The following is an 18,950-nucleotide window of genomic DNA, read 5'->3' as shown; positions in this document are numbered from 1 at the left end:
TTTTATGTTGTGTAATAGCACCTCTAGAGTCTTACTAAATTTGTGTTTTCAGATTCTTGGCACAAAAAGGTCCTCCTTAATTTGTGGAATGGCCATCTGATTTGCAGTTAGGAAGGCTATGATACAAGTCTGGCATGTAATGTAATGGAGATACTTATCAAGCTAATGAGCAAGGGAATGCGTATCCTGAATTAAGTGCAAGGAACGAATGGAGGAAGTGGCAGGCTAAGCAAAGATGGTGAAAACTAGAATTTCTTTAAAATGTTACCAAAAAAAAAGACTCAGAGTCCTTAATAGAGTACAAAAAACCACCTGCGTGTACACTCGTCTTGCCTATTGCCATTCAGATCTTGCATCAGAAACTTCATCTGCAAGTTTACAGGTCTGCAGACCTGGTTCATCCCATTATAGTTGAAGCAGACAGCTTTTTCCTTTGGTACAGAGGGTACTAGTGGTGAATATGATTTAGTCAATCAGAGGTCAACTGACAGTGTATAGACATTTGATTTCAACAATGGAAGGTACAGACGAAGGGAGATCAAATGGGAGAGAATAGTGTTCTGATATGCTTTGTTTGTCTTGAGGTAGGTTTCTTTGCTAATGGTAAACTGTTTTCAGTTGTTGAACTTAAATCTGTCACAGGAATTATGCCTCCCAAACCACTGATGAGAAGAGACCAGATAGAGGGATCAGCGACTAGTTCAGACTCATTTGAACATATAGCTCGCTCAGCAAGAGAGCACACTGTTCCTTTGTCAGAGCCCCGCATGATGTGGGGGTCAGACCCGTACCCCCATGCAGAACCTCAGCAATCTAGTTCTCCTCCCAAAGTGTTAGAAGAGCCTGATGATTTGAGGTAAGCCTGAGTTTTGTACTCCTGCATGTCACTTCTCTGAGCCATACTTACTTACACGCTTGGCTGTATAACTTATGTGGCAAACCACAGTTTAAACTGAGTTACAGCTGCTCTTCACACAAAACTTTAAAAGGAGTTGTGGCTGGGGGATGCAGTGTACTTGGTGCTGTTGTATAAAACAAAAGACGTGCCTGCACTGTAGTGGGGTGTAGAAAGACAGTTTACCCCTTGTTTAGGTTCCTTAACCTAATTTGATGAATGGTGATTGCCCTAATATTTTGGATTTTCAGTCTTGTAGAGCACTCCTGTGGTGGTGCTGTTCTCCACCTGCTCTCCCCATATCAGAGAACTTCTGGTGTATATTAGTTTCAGAAGTGGTGTGTTAAGTACAAGTGGTATAAAGCAAGACACAGTCACTTCTGACCTTTGCTGCATGATGAATGGTCAGAAAGGCTTCCTCTACAGCTTAAAAGTACCCAGAAATTCTTTTTGCTGTACTACTGTCTGGGTAATACTTGTGATATTAGCCTGCTAACTTGAAGGCTCCATTTAAAATTGCATGTTTAGCCATTAACAATAATAGATTCCTAAAGCTAATTGTATATTTGACACTGAACTCTTAATCAGGATAGAATAAAATTGATCTCTACAGTGAGCAGCGGCTATGAAAATTAATACCTGTTATTTCCTAGAGCTGACATTAATCCTTCATAGAAATAGAAAATTACTTGATTTAAGTACATATTTATGGGTAAAATTTTTTCCCCCACCCTGACATTCTTAAATGCCTACTGCTTAGGTCTGAGGCACACTTGGAGCAAGAACGAGTTGCTGTCCCTGCCACTGCTTATCCTGTAGAACACAACCAGCTGGACTCTCATCCAAAGACAGACTTTTTCAGAGAATCAGGAGAGGTGGAGGTACAAAAGTTCCCAAGCAGGCCTTTGGAGGACGTACAGCCTCTCCAGACTGACGCACCTAGCACAGCAGTTAATTTTGAAGGAGTGAATGAGAAAGCTACCCATAGCTCTCCAGAAGAGTTGGTGCCTGTGGGGGAAAGTCACTCTTCGCTAAAGAGAAGCATTTCCCATGGTTCAAGTCACTCTCTAAAGTCAGAAGACCAGAGGAATGAGACAGCAGCAAATATCCCTAAATTAAGTAACAGGCCTGTTGAGACAAAGGAGACAATTGAGAGACTTGAGATTAAGCCGAAAAAAGAAATTTTGATCAGTAATAGAACATCAGAAGGACCAAAACCTGAAAAAACTTTCAAACCCAAGTCTGAAACAAGATGGGGTCCTAGGCCAGGTTATGGCAGGAGAGACGAAGGCAGTGATAGACCAGTGAGAAGATCGGGTCCTATTAAAAAACCTGTGCTTAGAGATATGAAGGAAGAGCGTGAACAGAGAGAAGAGCGTGAGCAGAGGAAGGAGAAGGAAGGAGAAAAGACAGCTAGTGAAAAACCTAGCAAGTCTGAAAAAAGTGACAAAAAGGAAGCACCTCAAGTGCCACTGCCTCAGGCTGAGCCAGAGCCTTCCGCCTCCAGCAGCGCTCCTCTGGCTAAGAAGATAACCCAGGATGCTGCTCCGACACCAGCAAGCCAGGAGAGCAGTCAAACCGAGACTGCAGCTAAAGCTCTGGTTCAGCCACCCGCAGCTCCAGTCCAGCAGCAGCTACCGGCTGCCCAGCCTGTTGCTACTCCACAGCTTCCCCCAGCAGTACAGCAGCAGCCGCCTGCTCAACCGGCAGCACAGCAGCAGCCCCATGCTCAGCAGCCAACTACTGCAGTGAAGGAGGAAAAGCAGACTGAGAAGGTGGTTAGCAAGGAGGTTGTGGAGAAACCACGCTTGGAAACCAGGCCAGTAAAAAGAGAGCCTGGCTTACCACCTAGGACATACTGGAAAGAGGCTAGGGATAGAGACTGGTTCCCAGATCAGGGATACAGAGGCAGAGGTCGTGGGGAGTATTATTCTAGAGGTCGTAGCTACAGGGGTTCGTACGGAGGACGTGGTCGGGGCAGTAGAGGCCATAATAGAGAGTACCCACACTACAGAGATCCTAAGCCTAGATCAGACCATGTGCCTTCGGGGCCTGTTAGGCAAAGAGAAGAGAGTGAAACTCGCAGTGAGAGTTCTGACTTTGAAGTAATCCCAAAACGGCGGCGCCAGCATGGTTCAGAGACAGATTCTGACAGCGAAGTTCATGAAAGTGCAAGTGACACACTGCTTTCAGACAAAGACAGTCTAATCAAAGGCAAGCACCCAAAAAGAGAAGAGAGAGCTGATGGCAAGAAGCCTCCAAAGCCCCTGTCATTCAAACCTGAAAACAATATCAGAGTAGACAACAGATCCCTAGAAAAAACATACATAAGAGATGATGAGAACAAACCCAAACCAGGATTTCTTCCTAAAGGAGAACCATCTAGACGAGGCAGAGGGGGAATGTATAGACGTGGTGGCAGGGACCCTGGTGGGCGTCCTCCACGTCCCTCCACAATAAGGAGACCAGCCTACAGAGACAATCAGTGGAACCCTAGGCAAACAGAGATCATTAAACCAGAAGAGGGGGAGCCTCCAAGAAGAAATGAACATTATGGTCCCATACCGGTTGATAAGAGACCTCCAAAATTTGAGAGAAAGTTTGATCCGAATAGAGAGAGGCCACGAAGACAAAGGCCTGCTCGGCCTCCAAGGCAAGATAAACCACCACGCTTTAGGCGCCTAAAAGAAAGAGAGGCTGCATCAAAGATAAATGAGGCAGTAACCAGCTCATCAACAAGTGCCACAGTTAGCAATGCAGTTAATGAGCCCTCCAACACTGCTCTGGATGTGTCAGGAAGTAAGACACCAGACTTGTCCAACCAGAATTCTTCAGACCAGGCAAATGAAGAGTGGGAAACAGCCTCAGAAAGCAGTGACTTCAATGAGAGGCGGGAGAGGGATGAGAAGAAAACAGCAGATGTAGCAGCACAGGTGGCTGCAAAGGCAGGAGAAAATGCTGGAGCTCCAAAAAGGGAAATAGCCAAGAGAAGCTTCTCTAGTCAGCGGCCTGGAATAGACCGTCAAAACCGACGTGGCAACAATGGGCCAGCTAAACCAGGGAGGAACTTCTCAGGGCCTAGGAGTGAAAGGCGGAGTGGTCCTCCACCCAGAAGTGGAAAAAGAGGGTGAGTACCAGCTTCTGCTATGAAGCACGTGGTCATGGTGGTGTCCTCTTGTGATTCAAAGTCATAAGCAGTTGGTTTAGATTTGTAGAATGGTAGAAAAGAGAGCAAGACAAACGCGTGCACCTGTGGCTGTGTACTTTCCATTTATTGTGTTTGTATATGCACAGTGTTAAAAATGCCTAATAAAAAAAGATGCAGTGCTGTTTCAGAGTTGAGCTATGTTTCTTGAGATTCGGATGCAAGCTGAAATGTTAACGTGAGCAGTTTCGCAGTTAATACACGCTGCATTGCATTGTAATCAATCACCTAACATAGACAAGCATGTTGAGATATGCTTCCCATTGAGACTAGATTTTGTTTTTCTGTATGCTGAATTTGATTGAAACTTAATCATTACTTAATGTTACTATTTGCCCACTATTTCATAGCCACAGTGCACAGTAGTCTGGTAAGAGGGAGGCAGGACAAGACATTTCTTCATTGAATGCCTACCCCATACTCAAGGACTCTCGTGCTTGTAGGTTGCTGTATTCTAAGTTCAGGTTTTGCCTGGGCTTAAAAACTTGTGATCAGTGCTTTAGCCTCTGAGTTAAAACTATTAAGAATTCCTTTGGCTAGTCACTTAAGGGTGATGTTGAAGCAAAAATTGGGTATTCCAGGTTCCACAGCAAACTGAGAATGCTGTGAAACTGACTCTTACAGCTTCAAATAGCTTTTGGCGAGTGAGCCTGTAGAGGCAGTATATCGTTTAGATTTGTTCACATTGCATACTGTAAGCTTCTGTTTGGTTTGGGCTTTGGTTTGGTTTTTTTTCCATGGAAGGCTTTACTGCAGTTGAAGTATACTGAATGCATACTTGTTGAGCTTTGGTACCTCTAACTACATAGACCAAGCCAGAGGTGACCTTAAAATAATGCTTTTTTTACTGTGATACCTGTTGACAGGAGGGCATTTGATATGTCCCCAAAACAGCTTTTGCTGTTAAGCTTCTTCTCATTGAGGAGCTGAAAGTAAAAGTCTGGAGCCTTCTAAGAAGTTTCACCGTGGACACTTATAGGCCTGTAATGGGATCTGCATTAGATTCTTAGCTCCTTCCTGAGTGTTCTCTATGGCTGGTCATTAATTTTCACAAATTTTTTTCTAATGTAGGCCATTTGAAGAGCAGACAGCAACTGTGCCTGCTGTTGATCCCACCAACGGCAACTCTTTACATCAGGAAGATGGAGGTGTTACTGCTGCAGGACAAAAGAGCACCAAGGATGCAAGTGGCAAAAAGAGGGAAGAACCTAAGGCTGGTCCAAAGAAGCCTAAGGAAAAAGTGGATGCCTTGTCTCAATTTGATCTTAATAATTACGCAAGTATGTGTTGATAATATGCTAACAAGAATTTGTAATCCTGCTAGTTTTGCTGCATATAGAGCAAGATGTTAGAAAACTTACAGAAGAGGAGAGGTGATTTTTTTTAATGCCAGAGTAACTGTGTATTTGAATATTGTTACCTTTGTCATATCTAATTAACAATGTGTGTGCCTCTAAAAGGTGGCAAATCTCACTGTGTGTTTTTATGTATAGATAAGAATTTTGTTCTATCATGTAATCTTAACTCTGTCATTTATACCACTTTCCACCACACTAATAATTTGCTTAACCTTCATAAGAAAAGGCAGTGGATATCACTGATAAGCTTACAGCTAATATCCGGAAAGGCTGTTCATTATTAAGTTTTGGTTCTTATTTCCTGGAGAGTCTGGTACAGGAACCTTCAGCTTTTTCAGGTCTTCAAGATTAACTCCTTGTCTTCTAGCTCAGCAGCAAAGCACTTGTCAAGCAGAAGCTTACCTTTAATCAGGGCCACCATCTGTGTCTGTGGGGAAATAGCTTCCACTCCAAAGGAGATTTTGGCTCAGTGCACTGCATCTGAAGCCATTAAAACAGCAGCATCTATACCTTTCCTTTTTCTATAGGTGTTGTGATCATTGATGATCACCCTGAAGTGACAGTAGTTGAAGACTCCCAATCTAACTTGAATGATGATGGTTTCACAGAAGTGGTGTCTAAGAAGCAACAAAAACGCTTGCAGGATGAAGAGCGCAGAAAGAAAGAAGAACAAACAGTGCAGGTACAAGACCAGCATTTATAGCAGGAAAGAGCTCCTTGCAGTGCTGGGAATGTTGTGAAGTGTGCAGAATCTTCCTTCCAAAGAAACTATATTTCACCATATAAATATAACTAGATAGCTGTATTAATATTAAGATGTTAAGAATTAGTAAATTAATTTTCACTTAGTCATCTTAGGATTGTGTACTTCCTGATCAGGCACTGTTAGGGAGGAAGAACTGGCAAACTGAAAACACCATTTTTACACTGTGATAAAGATTTATACTACTGCTTGTATATTAGTTGATTGCAAGAGGAAAATGTATGAGAAATTGTTTCTGTGGTTAAATACCCTTAAGAAAATAAACTTCTTTAAAACAGGGTTAACGGGTTTGCTTTTTGCTGCTACACAATGTCCAATTGGTGTCCATACAGACTGTCAGCTATAAGAATAAAATTGGCTTCTGCTTACAGGTTTGGACCAAAAAAGGATCAAGCGAAAAAGGCCGAGGTCAGAATTCCAAGCTCCCTCCCAGATTTGCCAAAAAACAGCAGCAACAGGCAGCAGCTGCAGCTGCGCAGCAGGCACAAGCTCAGGCACAAGCTCAGGCACAGCCTCTCTGTACAACGCAGACTCCAGGTCAGCCACAGGCCTCTGTTCAGCCACAAAACCAGGCTGCAGGAGGGACAGCCAGCACAGAATACACAGTGTCAAGCAAAGTTCTGCAAAGCACCCAGGCTCACAATGGTCTGGGAACTGACTTATGGGAAAACAAGGTGCCTCCTACAGCAGTTCTCAATGACATCTCCAAAAAATGTAAGTGGTGTCTTGAATTTGTGGCAGGGGGCAAGCATTGTAGTTAGAGAGTGATGATTGCCAGCTCTCTATGTTGATATCTCATTTCTACCTGCAGATGTATTTTGCACAGGGAATAGAGGGCAGCATTCCCAAGTGCAGCGTTGTAACCTATGAATATCTCTGAAGAGAGATTTTTGCAGTGTGACATTACTCGGTATTTTATGCTGTTGTCTTGTTCTTCATTTACTATGAATAAGCAGCTGTCAGGCTGTCACTCCCTTCAGGAATTTGTGTTTGTTGGGCTTGGTCATGCTTCCAAACATCATTGCCCCACTTGAAATCAGCTAAATAGGTAGCATATTGTTAACTGCTGAATAGGTTAACAATGTCTTAACCAACGCTTATTTAATCAAGACATCTCTTATTTAATTCTCAGTTAATTGATAACTTTAGTTGATTGCATTTAGCAACGCTGGGGTTTTTTTGACTCTGTTCTCTTTAATTGTTAGTGGGACCCATTAGCCCACCTCAGCCACCTTCGGTCAGTGCTTGGAACAAGCCTTTGACATCTTTTGGTTCGGCTACATCCCCAGAGGTAAGAATGAAGGGAAGAAGAGTAGCTGTATGTGAAGTTTACCCAAACTGTATCTCATTGGGATGGGGTACAGATTATGCATTTATTCACGTGTGCACATACTTAATCTAATATGTGTAGAATTCCATGAAGTCAGGAGGTAGTACACAAGCAGGGGATACAGGCTAGGGCTTTTATGATTGCAGCATGGAAAAACTGTTCTCCTATTAAAAACTCAGCTGTTCACAGATTCTGTTGATAGCTGTTATTCAGTGCAGTTTTAAAGTAAAAATACTGCCTAGTTTGCACATGAAACTTGTGTACAGTTCAGTAATGTAGACAGAAACAGGATGTCTACAAGGAACTAAATGGTTTTTGTGTCCCTTAAATCAGAGATACAAAAAGCAGTAGATGCTTTCTAACTGTATTAGTGCTACTTATCCCAGGAATTTGCATAGTCCTAAACTTTACTTCTAAAGTCCTGTGGTTTTGTTTCCTTGGGCTTTTTTTGGTCTTGACTTTATTGTTTTAAACTGTGAGAATGTGACATAACTCTCTTAGGAAACCATTTGAACTGCATAAGGAGATCTGGAAATATTTTTAATTTCTTATTGTTCCTCCTGAATTGAACATTAAATTTTGAACCCGAATCTGGACATTTTGGTAATTCACTTGTCCCTCTCCCCCTTCTCTACCAGTTCATTGTCTTGGTTTTGTTTACATATTTTTTCACTTTTTTTTTCCTTACTCTTGAGCTTGTATAAACAGTAAAAACTTGAGGAGAGGGAAGTGTACATTCATTTATTGTTTACTCTTGCAAATCTGTTGCAGTCACAAATAATGCTTTTGCTGGCAGAAGGTAAATGTACCCTTCTAGTCGTTTTCAGCTGAGCATATTTGTGCTCTTTTCTGAACAAGTGGCATTGTACTGATCTAGAAATCTTTTGAAACGCAATAAATGTTTACCTTTTAACTAGGGGACAAAGCCTGGGCAAGAAGGTGGAGTTGATCTTGGTATAGAAACTATTCAGTTTGGAGCCCCAGCGTCCAGTGGCAGTGACAATGAAGTTGGCCCTGTACTTTCTGAGAAGTCCACTGACAAGCTACCAGAACCAAAAGAGCAAAGACAGAAACAGCCTCGGGCTGGACCCATCAAAGCGCAAAAGGTAAAAGGTCATATCTTCAGTACAAACTTTTAAACTTAAATAATTTCAACCAAAAAGAGGTTACAAATAATGGAATAGAATACTCATTCACTTAGGCCTAGGCCTATAAAAATTGCATTCCCCTTTTGTATTTCCTAAAACAATCAACAAGTTGGTTCTTGGAGAGAAGATGGGGAATTCAGTTCAAGAAGCAAGTGTAAGTAAACAGCATCCTAGCCCAGCAGAGTTTGTCCATTGGTTATGTGTCTGGGACAAGGGATGTGGCTAGATCAGGGGTGGGATGATGGATTTATGATAATGTTTTTGGGAGACTATGGATGTGGTAGAGCGTTCTGGGTTTTAGTTGGGGGTTTTGGGTTTTCTCTTGAGCTTCCTTTGCTGAGGCTTTGGGAGCTGTCTGGAAGCAGATGTTCTGTTTCTGCCCTGGCTGTATCTCCAGTTTCAGTAGTTCCTTCTGCCACCATGCCTGCCTTGGCCCTCTCTAAATGGTGCGTGGTGCCCTGTTTAGTTTTGTAGTCAGATTACCAAGATAAGTAATAAATCAAGTTGCAGGAAAAGTAACGTTTTGAGGAAAGGGAGGAATGTTAGAGCCGCTGATTTGAAGTCTCAAATTCAAATGCACAGATGTCTGGATAATTAATTTTTTTGCAGTTAATCTAGGAAGACTGGATAGGTAATCAGACTTACCTTGGTTTTTAAAAAATGTGTGTTGCTTGTCCTCCAGAGATTTAGGGGCTCCATTCAATCATCATCATCTTGTATTTCTATTGTTACCACTCATAAGGAGTAATACTTTCTCCTCCTGTCATTTAGATTACACTTAGTGATCCTTCATGTTAATAAAATGTGCTTTCCTGTTATTTCTACCTTCAGTGCATACTTATCTGTGCATCGCTAGCACTCAGCACCATCTTCTTACTCCCAGAAAGAGATGGTTATAGCAGATAAACTTGGCTGGTGACTTAGAGCCAGCTGTTTTAGTCCCTCTTGATGTCTGAGATTTGGCAGCAGTTCCGATGTAATTAAAGCCCTTTTGTCTTTATAGAAGACCGGGTGTTTCTTTGTTTGTGTTGGTTGTGTTTGGGTTTTGGGGTTTTTTTTCCCCAAAAAAAAGCTGAAATCTGAAAGTGCAAGTCACATGTAGAATGAATTTAACCTCCGCTACATGAGGCACTCTGTGGGTATGCTGCAGTTCATGTTTTTTTACTGCAAAATGTAAAACCCATACAGCAGAGATATATGCAGTAGTTAATATTGCTGGTGAATTTCAGTAATCCAGCACACTCAAAACCCATATCTTAGATACACTAGCACCATGCCTAAAACTGCCCCCATGAAATCACTTAAAGATACTGAACTCCAAAGTTAAAAATATATATATATATATATATAGACAGTCTACTTTACACTGTAGAAAGTTCCTTTTTCCTGCTTGGTTATAGCTGTCAAGGCTCCTGTAGATTTTGTTGAAAGACAAATGTGTGACTAAATGGTAAATCTGTTGATGAACATTTTTGTGTGCTCTTCTGAATGAGAGGGCTGTAATCCTTTAACTGTCTTGATGACAAAGAAACCCCAACAAACAAACAATTCCTACACACCCACCATCCCCATGGTGATAGTTTGCTATAAAGCCTAAATACAAACTTATGTTCAGGATTGGAGGTTAGTATTGTTGAACTAACATGGGCATAGTAAGAGGACTGTACTTGAAACAAAGCAATTTACCTTTCCAAGTGTGACCTTAAAGTGTCTGGAAGAATTTCTGCTTCCGTAAACTGTTAGAGCAAAAAATATTTGGGTTGGGGTGGGTCTGATGTTCCTGATTTGGTGCATTGCAGAGCTGAGACATCTGCTTCTACTGTTTTCTTCCTCCCCTCTGAAAGCTAGTCTCTGTTGGCCTCCTGAGGGTACCAAATACCTTTGGGAAACTCCACCCTCCCCGGAGCCCAAAGGCATTGTATTGTAAAGAGTCTTCATCTACTTCTGAAACAGCTGGTTTGTATTTATAGAGACAATACCAGCAGCTTCTGTCTTTCCCCTATGCAAAGTTTAAGGCCCAGAAAGGATATGGCTATTTAAACAGCAGAGCATTCAGGTCCACTGAGGTCCTTCATTCTGCTTTAATTCAGCTGCACAAAAAGGAACTACTGAATTGCAGCAGTTATTCCAGCCGTGGTGTCCCTGATATAAGGCAACACTTGTGTGTAGGTGTTTTATTTTGTCTGGATATCCCCTTAGCACTCAATTCCTAGGGAAAAATGCTGCCAACATCCATACATCGAGATGTCTTCAAATGAAGGTGAAGTCTTCTGTTCTGATTTCCTGGGGCCTTGTAAAATCCTGATTCTCTGAAAATTAAAATAACCTGTATGTATACAAAGTCTTACAGTGGCTTCTATACTTTTGTGCTTCTCTTGTAAGGAGAGTCAAGCTGGCTTTCTTCTGTAGGTTTTAATTGGATCTTATTGTAGTTGACCTCTACCACTTCACATAAAACATGTATTGCTTGAAAACAATGGTTTAGATTCCTGATGTTCAAAATGAATGCACTTCATGTATGTATTGCTAACTTAGTCTCAAATGATTTATCTGTTAGAAAATGCTTACCCTTCAGGAAAGATTTGTTAGATTTAAACAAAATTATTCTAAGCATGTAAGAATATTCTTGTGGGATAGGACATGGGGGGAAGACATAACTGACAAATTAACACTAACTTAGCTTCCAGACTTGAGTCCGGTAGAGAACAAAGAGTATAAACCTGGTCCTATTGGGAAAGAGCGTTCTTTAAAGAACAGGAAGGTGAAGGATGCCCAACAGGGAGAGCCTGAGGGACAGGAGAAGCCTTCTCCCACCTCTGTCAGAAGTCCAGAACCTGTCACTACAAAGGAAACCAAAGCAACAAGTGAACTGAGCACGGAAATAGGAACGATGATATCTGTGTCTGCTCCAGAATTTGGAACAAACACAAAGGTAAGAAAAATATTGACAAATTAATGAGCACTATATGTAAAATATTATTACAGTGATATAATGGACACTTGGTTGCCTGCTGGTGGTAGTTACCCGGACAGCAGAGCCCAATGAATAGCAGTTATGAAACGTATTGGTACTGCTTGAATTAAACAGCTCTCCAGAAGTGGTACGGAGACATGCTGTTTGTCATACCCCTGTACAGAGATCAGCTTGGAAGGTTTTAAACTTTTTTGCTGCCTTCTAAATGTGAAAACTCTGTCCTGAGCCTTGCTGTGGAGAGTGGCACTGGAGCCTGATATAGGCAGATTCTGTGAACTCAGATATATGATATATACAAGATGAGTGCTTAACTTTCAGCGGAGAACTCAAGTAGTGTGCGCGATCGTTGGCTGAATGCGTGGATGACCTGAAGCTGTGGATTAAGTGCTGTTCTGTGAAAACAGAAATCTCTAAACTAGGAATATGCTAAAACATTGGATAAGGCTCGTTCAGTTTACCTAAAGGGTCTGTATGTCAGCTCCTGTTGGCTTGGATATTGTTGAGGTAGCCCTTGCAGCACTCCTTTGGGATGTTGAGGGCTCGTCATAGTTGTCTGCGTGAAACTCCCCTGACTCCTCTGTAACGGCTCAACAGTGAGATGGTGACTTGCTGTCCGGGTTCATTGTTCTGCAGCTCAGTTCTTAGCTGTGGTGCGTTGTTAGCACTGGCTGAAAAACATCCATAGAGGCGCTCTCCTTTTTGCCTAAGGACCTGTATGTGGACTGCCATCACTAAAGCAGCATTGTGTCTTGAGCAAGAACTATGGTTGTTATCTCTTGAATGTAAAGAAACTGTGCAGTTTGTGTAGCTGCTAGTTAATAGTTAGACCTGCTTTGATAAAGGAAAAGTGTTTCTTGTATGTTTGTAAAGCAGTTTTGTGAGTTTAGACTCACGTTTGTTTCATGCTGTCTCAATCTTCCTTTTCATAGTGTTAAGCAGAAATTTTCTGATGCCATTTAGGAAAACTGATACTCTGCAAAAGTTACATTAATAGTTGAAGAATCTGAAATGCAGATCACTCACAATTTCTTTGTCACCTGCAGTTGGAGGGGAAAGGAAAGAAAAAAAAGATTTTGGCAGTTTTTTGCCAAGGTGTCATGCAATCAGAAGATGCTATCTCAATGAAGTGTTGTTACAAAGCAGGTGTTAAGGAGGATATTTGTGTCCGACATGGTAGCTGCAAACTTGATTTTTGAGTGGAATGGCAAATACATTAACAAAATTCAGTGCTGGGATTTCTCATCCTTCATGGCAGTTTCCATCTTGTAAGTAGATGTAAATGGTTTATGTTGATACCTGAAAAAGTTAAAGTGCCATTCTTGTATGCAGAATCAGAAGTGTAGAGCCATAAGCACCAGCTTGCTCAAGTATTTGGTAGGAAGGCTGTTCTTGTGTCATGTGCTTTCTCACTGTCTTTTCAAGCTCCTGTGACCAGAGCTCAAGATAAGAGGAGATGCTTCTTCTAAGCCACATAGAGAATAGGAAACATATCTTTGTTGATCAGGTTAACTCGATAATAGAGTAGCTCTACTAAAATCAGCATCACTTCCTCTCTACAATTTTATTTTTAAAGTCTGAGATCTTCAAAAGGGAAGTCTAGATTTTGTGCCTTTCTGGCCGTAGTTAAACATGGGTTACCAAGATTCTTTGACCTACCACAGTATTAAAGCACCAAGCTTCTGTCTTCTGGAGAGAAGACCAGAGAGAAAGGAAACCTTCCAGTCTGTGCTGGATATGAAAATTCCCAATAATTTCCTCATGAAGTGGTTGTTAATAGAAGGATTGAATGATAGGTGTAAATATTCCTGTTTCAACAGTTCCAGGTTTGCTTTTGAATTCCTTTGTCATGAATATTTCACAGGGCATCAGTAAGTTTGTTTTCTAGGAAAGGGGTGGTCATATTTTATATTTAATTTTATGGAAGTTGAACCAACAACCTGCAGATTTATTGAATAAGATAAGCTTCATCTAGATCTTGCAAGAATAAAGCAGTCTTGCTACTTTTTAAAGTGGCTTCTAAAATGGGTTCAAATACTGCTCCATCCTTGGAGTTCCTGTACTGATTTGTGTTGTAACTGCTTTCTCTTGTCTTTGTACTCTTTCCATTGCTCATTAGTGAGGGAAGAAGCAGTGACATCTTTACTCTGTTGTTTCAATGTCAAGTGTTGCAGTTTTAGCAAACCTAAATGATTTCCCTTTTGATACCCTTTAATATCCTTTTCAGAGCCTACTGCTCAGCTTCCAGGAAAGCACACTTTCTTCACTGTATTTGGCAATTTAAATGGCTGTAAAAGTCAAGCCAGCTGTTCTCCTTCAGAAGCAGAAGCTTTGTAAGAGTACCCCATCTATCCCAAAACAAACATCTTAATTAAGAGTATGTGCATTAATAACAAAATACTGTTTTACCTTAGAAACTGTATAAATAGAAACCATACTGATGAGATGTTTAAGTTTAGAACATAATTATAATGCTCTGAAGCAATTGCAGCTGTTTCTCTTGGGTTCTGCAGTATTTTTGGAGTAAAGGTGATCTGATGGTGTAAGTCTGAATCGGGTAAGACACCCCTTGCCTTTCCCTACCCTACCATCTCTATAAAGTTTTGAAGCTTTCAAATCACAGGAGCGATCAATACCCGGTTGTGGATGTGGCGGTGAAACGTTTGCACAGGTAGTTGATAACAGCTATGTTAGAGATGGTGTCTGAAAGGATACAGGCTGTGCTTGAGAATAAATTTTCCGTATCTGACAAGCTCTCTGGTTTGAGTGATTTATGCAAATCAGGACAAGTCAAGTAGCTAATTAATCTTGTATGTACCCTGAGCCTGTATGGCAAGGTCAGCTCTGAGGTCTGCCTTGTCCTTTTGTTCATAACGTTATTCAGGTTTTGTGATCTCTTATTTTTGAACAGAGTAGGTAGTTGTAAAATGTTTGCGTGTTCTTTCTTCAGGTATAAATAACTTGTAGATAACTCCAAAAAAACATGTACAGCTTTTTGCTCTTGCTATTATTACTGTTACTAGTTTCTTATAAAGTAATCAGTTTCTTCAGTAAAACAGTTGTACAGGAGAATCCGTTTAACTGAATTACAAAAGCTTATGGTGATAAGCCATATCTAGCAAAGAGTCTTAGACTTAATGTACTGTTAAATGAAGGATGGTGGTTAACCTGTGGTTTATGGAGTGATGTTCTTATGGCTAAAACATTGTCTTACCTGCATGTTCAGCATGTAACTCATCCTTGTAGGATGTTTTAGCATTGCATATACACTTTTAAAAGCACCAGAGCTGATACGGTGGCTTGGTTTTAATTCTAGTGAAAAAACATTTCTGTGCTGTAAGTTTCCAAAGTGAGAAGGCTAGCAACAGTCTTGATCTGATTTCTTTTATAAGGAATTTTAGTGCTGAGACCCTGTAAAATTTGCATCCAAACCTTCAAGGAATTTTTGTAATGTTATATCAAAAATTTCCTCTTTCTTTTGCAGTAAAGCATCTTAAAAAAACAAGAAGCCCGTTAATTACATTAGAAGGACTTTGTGGTTAAAGCAGCATCATGTGCTTGCTTGCCTTGTTCTGCCCAAATTAGGGTTGCCTATTGGAATCACATAGAAATGTGCAACTTGCAGTTTTGTAGTTTGGATTGTGGGAAACATCGTGTATATCATATTTAGCCAGTTTAACGAGTAAAGGAAATAACTAAACAGAGAAAATAGTTGTCTGTTTCCTTTGTGAATACAAAAATAAGTCAATGTGCACACTGTGTCCTCTGTCGCCCCATTATGGTTTAGCTTGTTCTAGTCTTTTACCAAAATAAGCTCATCCTTTTAAAGAAGATTCTTTGTTATTTGCCAGTTAGTATCTTAATGCTTTAATTGCTCTTTTAGGAGACATTGCCATAGGCTTGAGGAGTAAATTGAGTGTGCGCTTTTTCAATAGCTTATCATACCAGTTGGATGCAATTAAACAAGCATTATGTGGCATGTGCCTTCAAAATCATTATGTATTGGCAAGTCCAGGCACTCATCAGCAGTTCTGCTGCTAATTTGTCCTTCAGTTCCTTCTTGGTGTTTGGTTCTGTAAGAATAATAGAGCCTTTTCTGGGCTTCAGACATGTAAAACTTTGGAGTTTGTAGTGCTTGCTAGAGAATGAATCTTGGCTAATTCAGGGTCACACCATTTATCTAAAAAAGTCTCTAGGTCGGGTTCAGATAACACCTGTTTACCTGTCCAGAATACTCTCTGGAGATACCTAGTGACAAGAACTAAAAAACAGTGCTCAACGTGGCTTCATAGAAGTACCAGTGCCTTGTTTGTCCATTATAGGCCATTCTCCAGAGAGCTCGTAGTGTTATCAATGAGACACTTTCATCAGGTGGTTTATACCTACAACTGCAATAGTCACTGGCTATAGCTAGGTCCATGAAAGTGGTCCTTGTTCATTGAGCACCTTAAGGTCCACCTAACTGACAAATAAGCTTCAGGGAAGGCCTCTGAGTAGACTGGAAACTAGTCCTTTTCTTCCTTGAAATCACTGCCCAGTGCAGAAATCAGGAGATGTAGGCTTCACCATCCAGAGTAACAGTCTTGTGACTTTCAGAGACAAGATTTCAAGAAAATTGTTTTGCAAATAGCAACGCATTCCTGTGTGTTCTTTTTAATCTGGAGGGCTTACCCAAGAAATTTCTGTATTTTTTTAAAGCTACAGAAAGCTTTAAGCCAATGTATTTTAATTTTTAAATAGGCTAGAAGTGCCTACGGGTGTCTACAGCATCTTGCATGACAAATGATAATTGGTTACACCACCACAGTTCAATATGTCTAGTGCCCAGGCAGTACATCACTCTGTATATTCTTGCTTTACAGACTGTATTTTGACTTGTCTCCAGATGTATGTTGTGAGGTCATGAGGCAAACTGTAATCTCCCAATAATTCTTCTGACCTCAGTAGCAATTTAGCAGTAAGAATTGCTGGACGTGCCTTCTAAGCAAAAACTGGTGTGAAATTCTAGTCTGTTGCTTGGTGAACTCCTCCTGTAGAAAGGCTGACATCTGTCCAAGAAATTTAAATCTAATTTAGGTAAGGGAGATATTTTAATGGAATTATTTTTCTTCACAGGAGTCTGTAACAGACTACACTACACCTTCTTCTCATCCTAACACAGTGGCTACTAGCAGTACAAAAATGGAGGAGACTTTGGTGACGAACGTAAGTCTATTGCAGTGATCGTCTTGACTTTGAAGACAAGAAAATATTTTCACACTTCTTGTAAAGCACAAAGTAGTGCCTTCAGTAAACAAGTCACTAGGGTTTCTTTCATGTTAACTAGCTGTGCATTATCCAGTAATCTTACTCTGAAGGACATTTGGTTTGATGAGTATCTGCTCTGGAATTCTTCAGGTATTTTCTTGTCTTTTGAACAACCACAGTGAACTAAAGAGCATAAAGTGGAGAACATGTTTCTAGGGACAATTCTAAAAAAGCAAAGATAGGCGTAATGAGGGTGTGTACTCTCAGCAGCAGTTGGGACATGAACCTGGTACCAGTAGTAAAGATCTGTTAGGTGAGTTTGAAGAAAGGCTTTTATAGACAAAGCAATTTTGAACTGTAGCCTGAAATCACAGCAACTGCATGTAAACGGATCAGCTTAATGGTTTCTGAAAGCAGACAGCAGCCTTACAGTTCTTCAGTTGCTATGGAGATGAGATGTTTGCAGTCCTCATAAAACCAGTGATCCTGACTCTGTGAGCGTGGTGTAGCATTTGAGAGGACCAGCTGGGTTGTGACTTGTAGTGAAATCAAGTTTGTCTTGAGTGTGTTGGCATGTCAGGGAGCTTCAATCTTGTGATTTTTGTTGTTTGAGGAGCAGAAATAGAATTAGCTCAGAGTTGAGTCATTTGTTGATTGGGAGAAGAAAGAATCGTGCAGTAGGATCTCTGTTTTTTCTGAAGATGTCTTGTGAATTCCATCTAAGAAATGCTTTTCAGTGTACTGCAGCATCCTTTAATGCGATTTTGAAGCAACACTGGTTGAACTTTACTCTCCTGATGGATTTTCTGGTGGTGTTGTGGTTTGTGTCATTGGTGGTTAGTGTGGAAGACTGAATTCTTTTGTGTTAATTAGTGTATGCTCCCCTGTGGCATTCTGGAGTTGGATTTCCAACACAGGAAATAGGGGCTCCTGGCCACAAAGGATCTGTGCTATCATCTGCTTCAAAGCTTCAGTATCTGGGTCTATTGGATTAGCCTGATCTCATCCAGTGGAAGTCTATTAGCTGTGCTCTGAATGGAGAAAGGAATGGTTAGAAGTAATAGACTGGCCACTGCAGTATTTCTGATACATCTCATTTAAAATTTCTAGGAAATCCATCAGTGTTTTCTTAGGCAAAGATAGCAATAGCATTATGTCAAGTTTATTTCCTTAGGTTTCACATCTTTCATCTTTTGAAAGAGAAGATAACTGAATTCAGTTACTGGATGGCAAATCTGTTTTGGTTTGTTTCATGGTCCTGTGACTGCGGAGGTTTATAGCTTCCTCTTTCAGAACGTGCATCTCAGAACTCAAGGTCATGAAGCCCCATGTACTGTATTGGTACAAAAGGGGACAGACTTGGCTTGGGAAGAATTTTTGCATATCAGTAAACTGAAATCGTGCTTTAAAGTAAATCCCAAAGCAGAAAATTGGTATTTGTTTGTGCAGAAGACATGGACACTTTAGAACCTTAGTCTTCAGCCTCTTAAAGAGAAATGAGAAGCATCTCAGCACCTGCTGAATGGCCTTTCCCGCCTACCAAATTTTCACCTTGTTTTATCAAAATCTCCCTGCCAAATGCTCAAGCCTTGAAGAAATTGTAGCTCACTTAATAAAGCTTGAGCTTTGCTTTTCTGGGGCTTTTGTAGTAGACGTAGTTCGAATGTGATGTGTGTTGCCTGCCTTTCAGGTGCCCCTGCCCCACACCCTTCCCCTCCCTAGGAGGGAGACTCTACAACAGAGCTCCAGCCTAACTCCAGTTTCTCCCGCTACCGTCGACCTCACCCTCAAGGTATGTACCACATCCCTCTAAGGGTCGTTTTCTTGCATGCAGGGGAAAAAGTTAATGGAGAACTTGCTGGTGAACCTTTTTTTTAGAGCCTTCCTTTGTTTCCTCTGCTGAACTGCTTTTGCATATAAATGGATGGCTGAAACACAAGACTCTATCAAAGGATGCATTTAAATTATAAATCTCTAACCCCGTTTTGCATTAACACTTGGCATCTCAACCAATCTTGGCTCCCACTGCCCTG

General features: G+C 41.0%; 1 protein-coding gene across 3 annotated transcripts in view; it reads left to right on the top strand.

Moving 5' to 3' along the window:
• Positions 1-18,950, top strand: part of PRRC2C (proline rich coiled-coil 2C) — a 76,555-nt gene that overhangs the window by 36,866 nt on the left and 20,739 nt on the right. For all 3 annotated transcript variants that reach the window (XM_074876874.1, XM_074876873.1, XM_074876872.1), the window contains 10 exons: positions 643-856; positions 1,656-4,022; positions 5,172-5,380; positions 5,986-6,140; positions 6,593-6,935; positions 7,427-7,512; positions 8,469-8,657; positions 11,380-11,631; positions 16,786-16,875; positions 18,608-18,709. In XM_074876874.1, the coding sequence (XP_074732975.1) occupies positions 643-856; positions 1,656-4,022; positions 5,172-5,380; positions 5,986-6,140; positions 6,593-6,935; positions 7,427-7,512; positions 8,469-8,657; positions 11,380-11,631; positions 16,786-16,875; positions 18,608-18,709 (4,007 nt within the window). The remainder of the gene's footprint in view (positions 1-642; positions 857-1,655; positions 4,023-5,171; positions 5,381-5,985; positions 6,141-6,592; positions 6,936-7,426; positions 7,513-8,468; positions 8,658-11,379; positions 11,632-16,785; positions 16,876-18,607; positions 18,710-18,950) is intronic.

This window comes from Strix uralensis, chromosome 8, assembly GCF_047716275.1.
Source record: "Strix uralensis isolate ZFMK-TIS-50842 chromosome 8, bStrUra1, whole genome shotgun sequence".
Classification (NCBI taxonomy): Eukaryota; Metazoa; Chordata; class Aves; order Strigiformes; family Strigidae; genus Strix; species Strix uralensis.
This window is presented reverse-complemented; position numbering and strand designations above follow the sequence as displayed.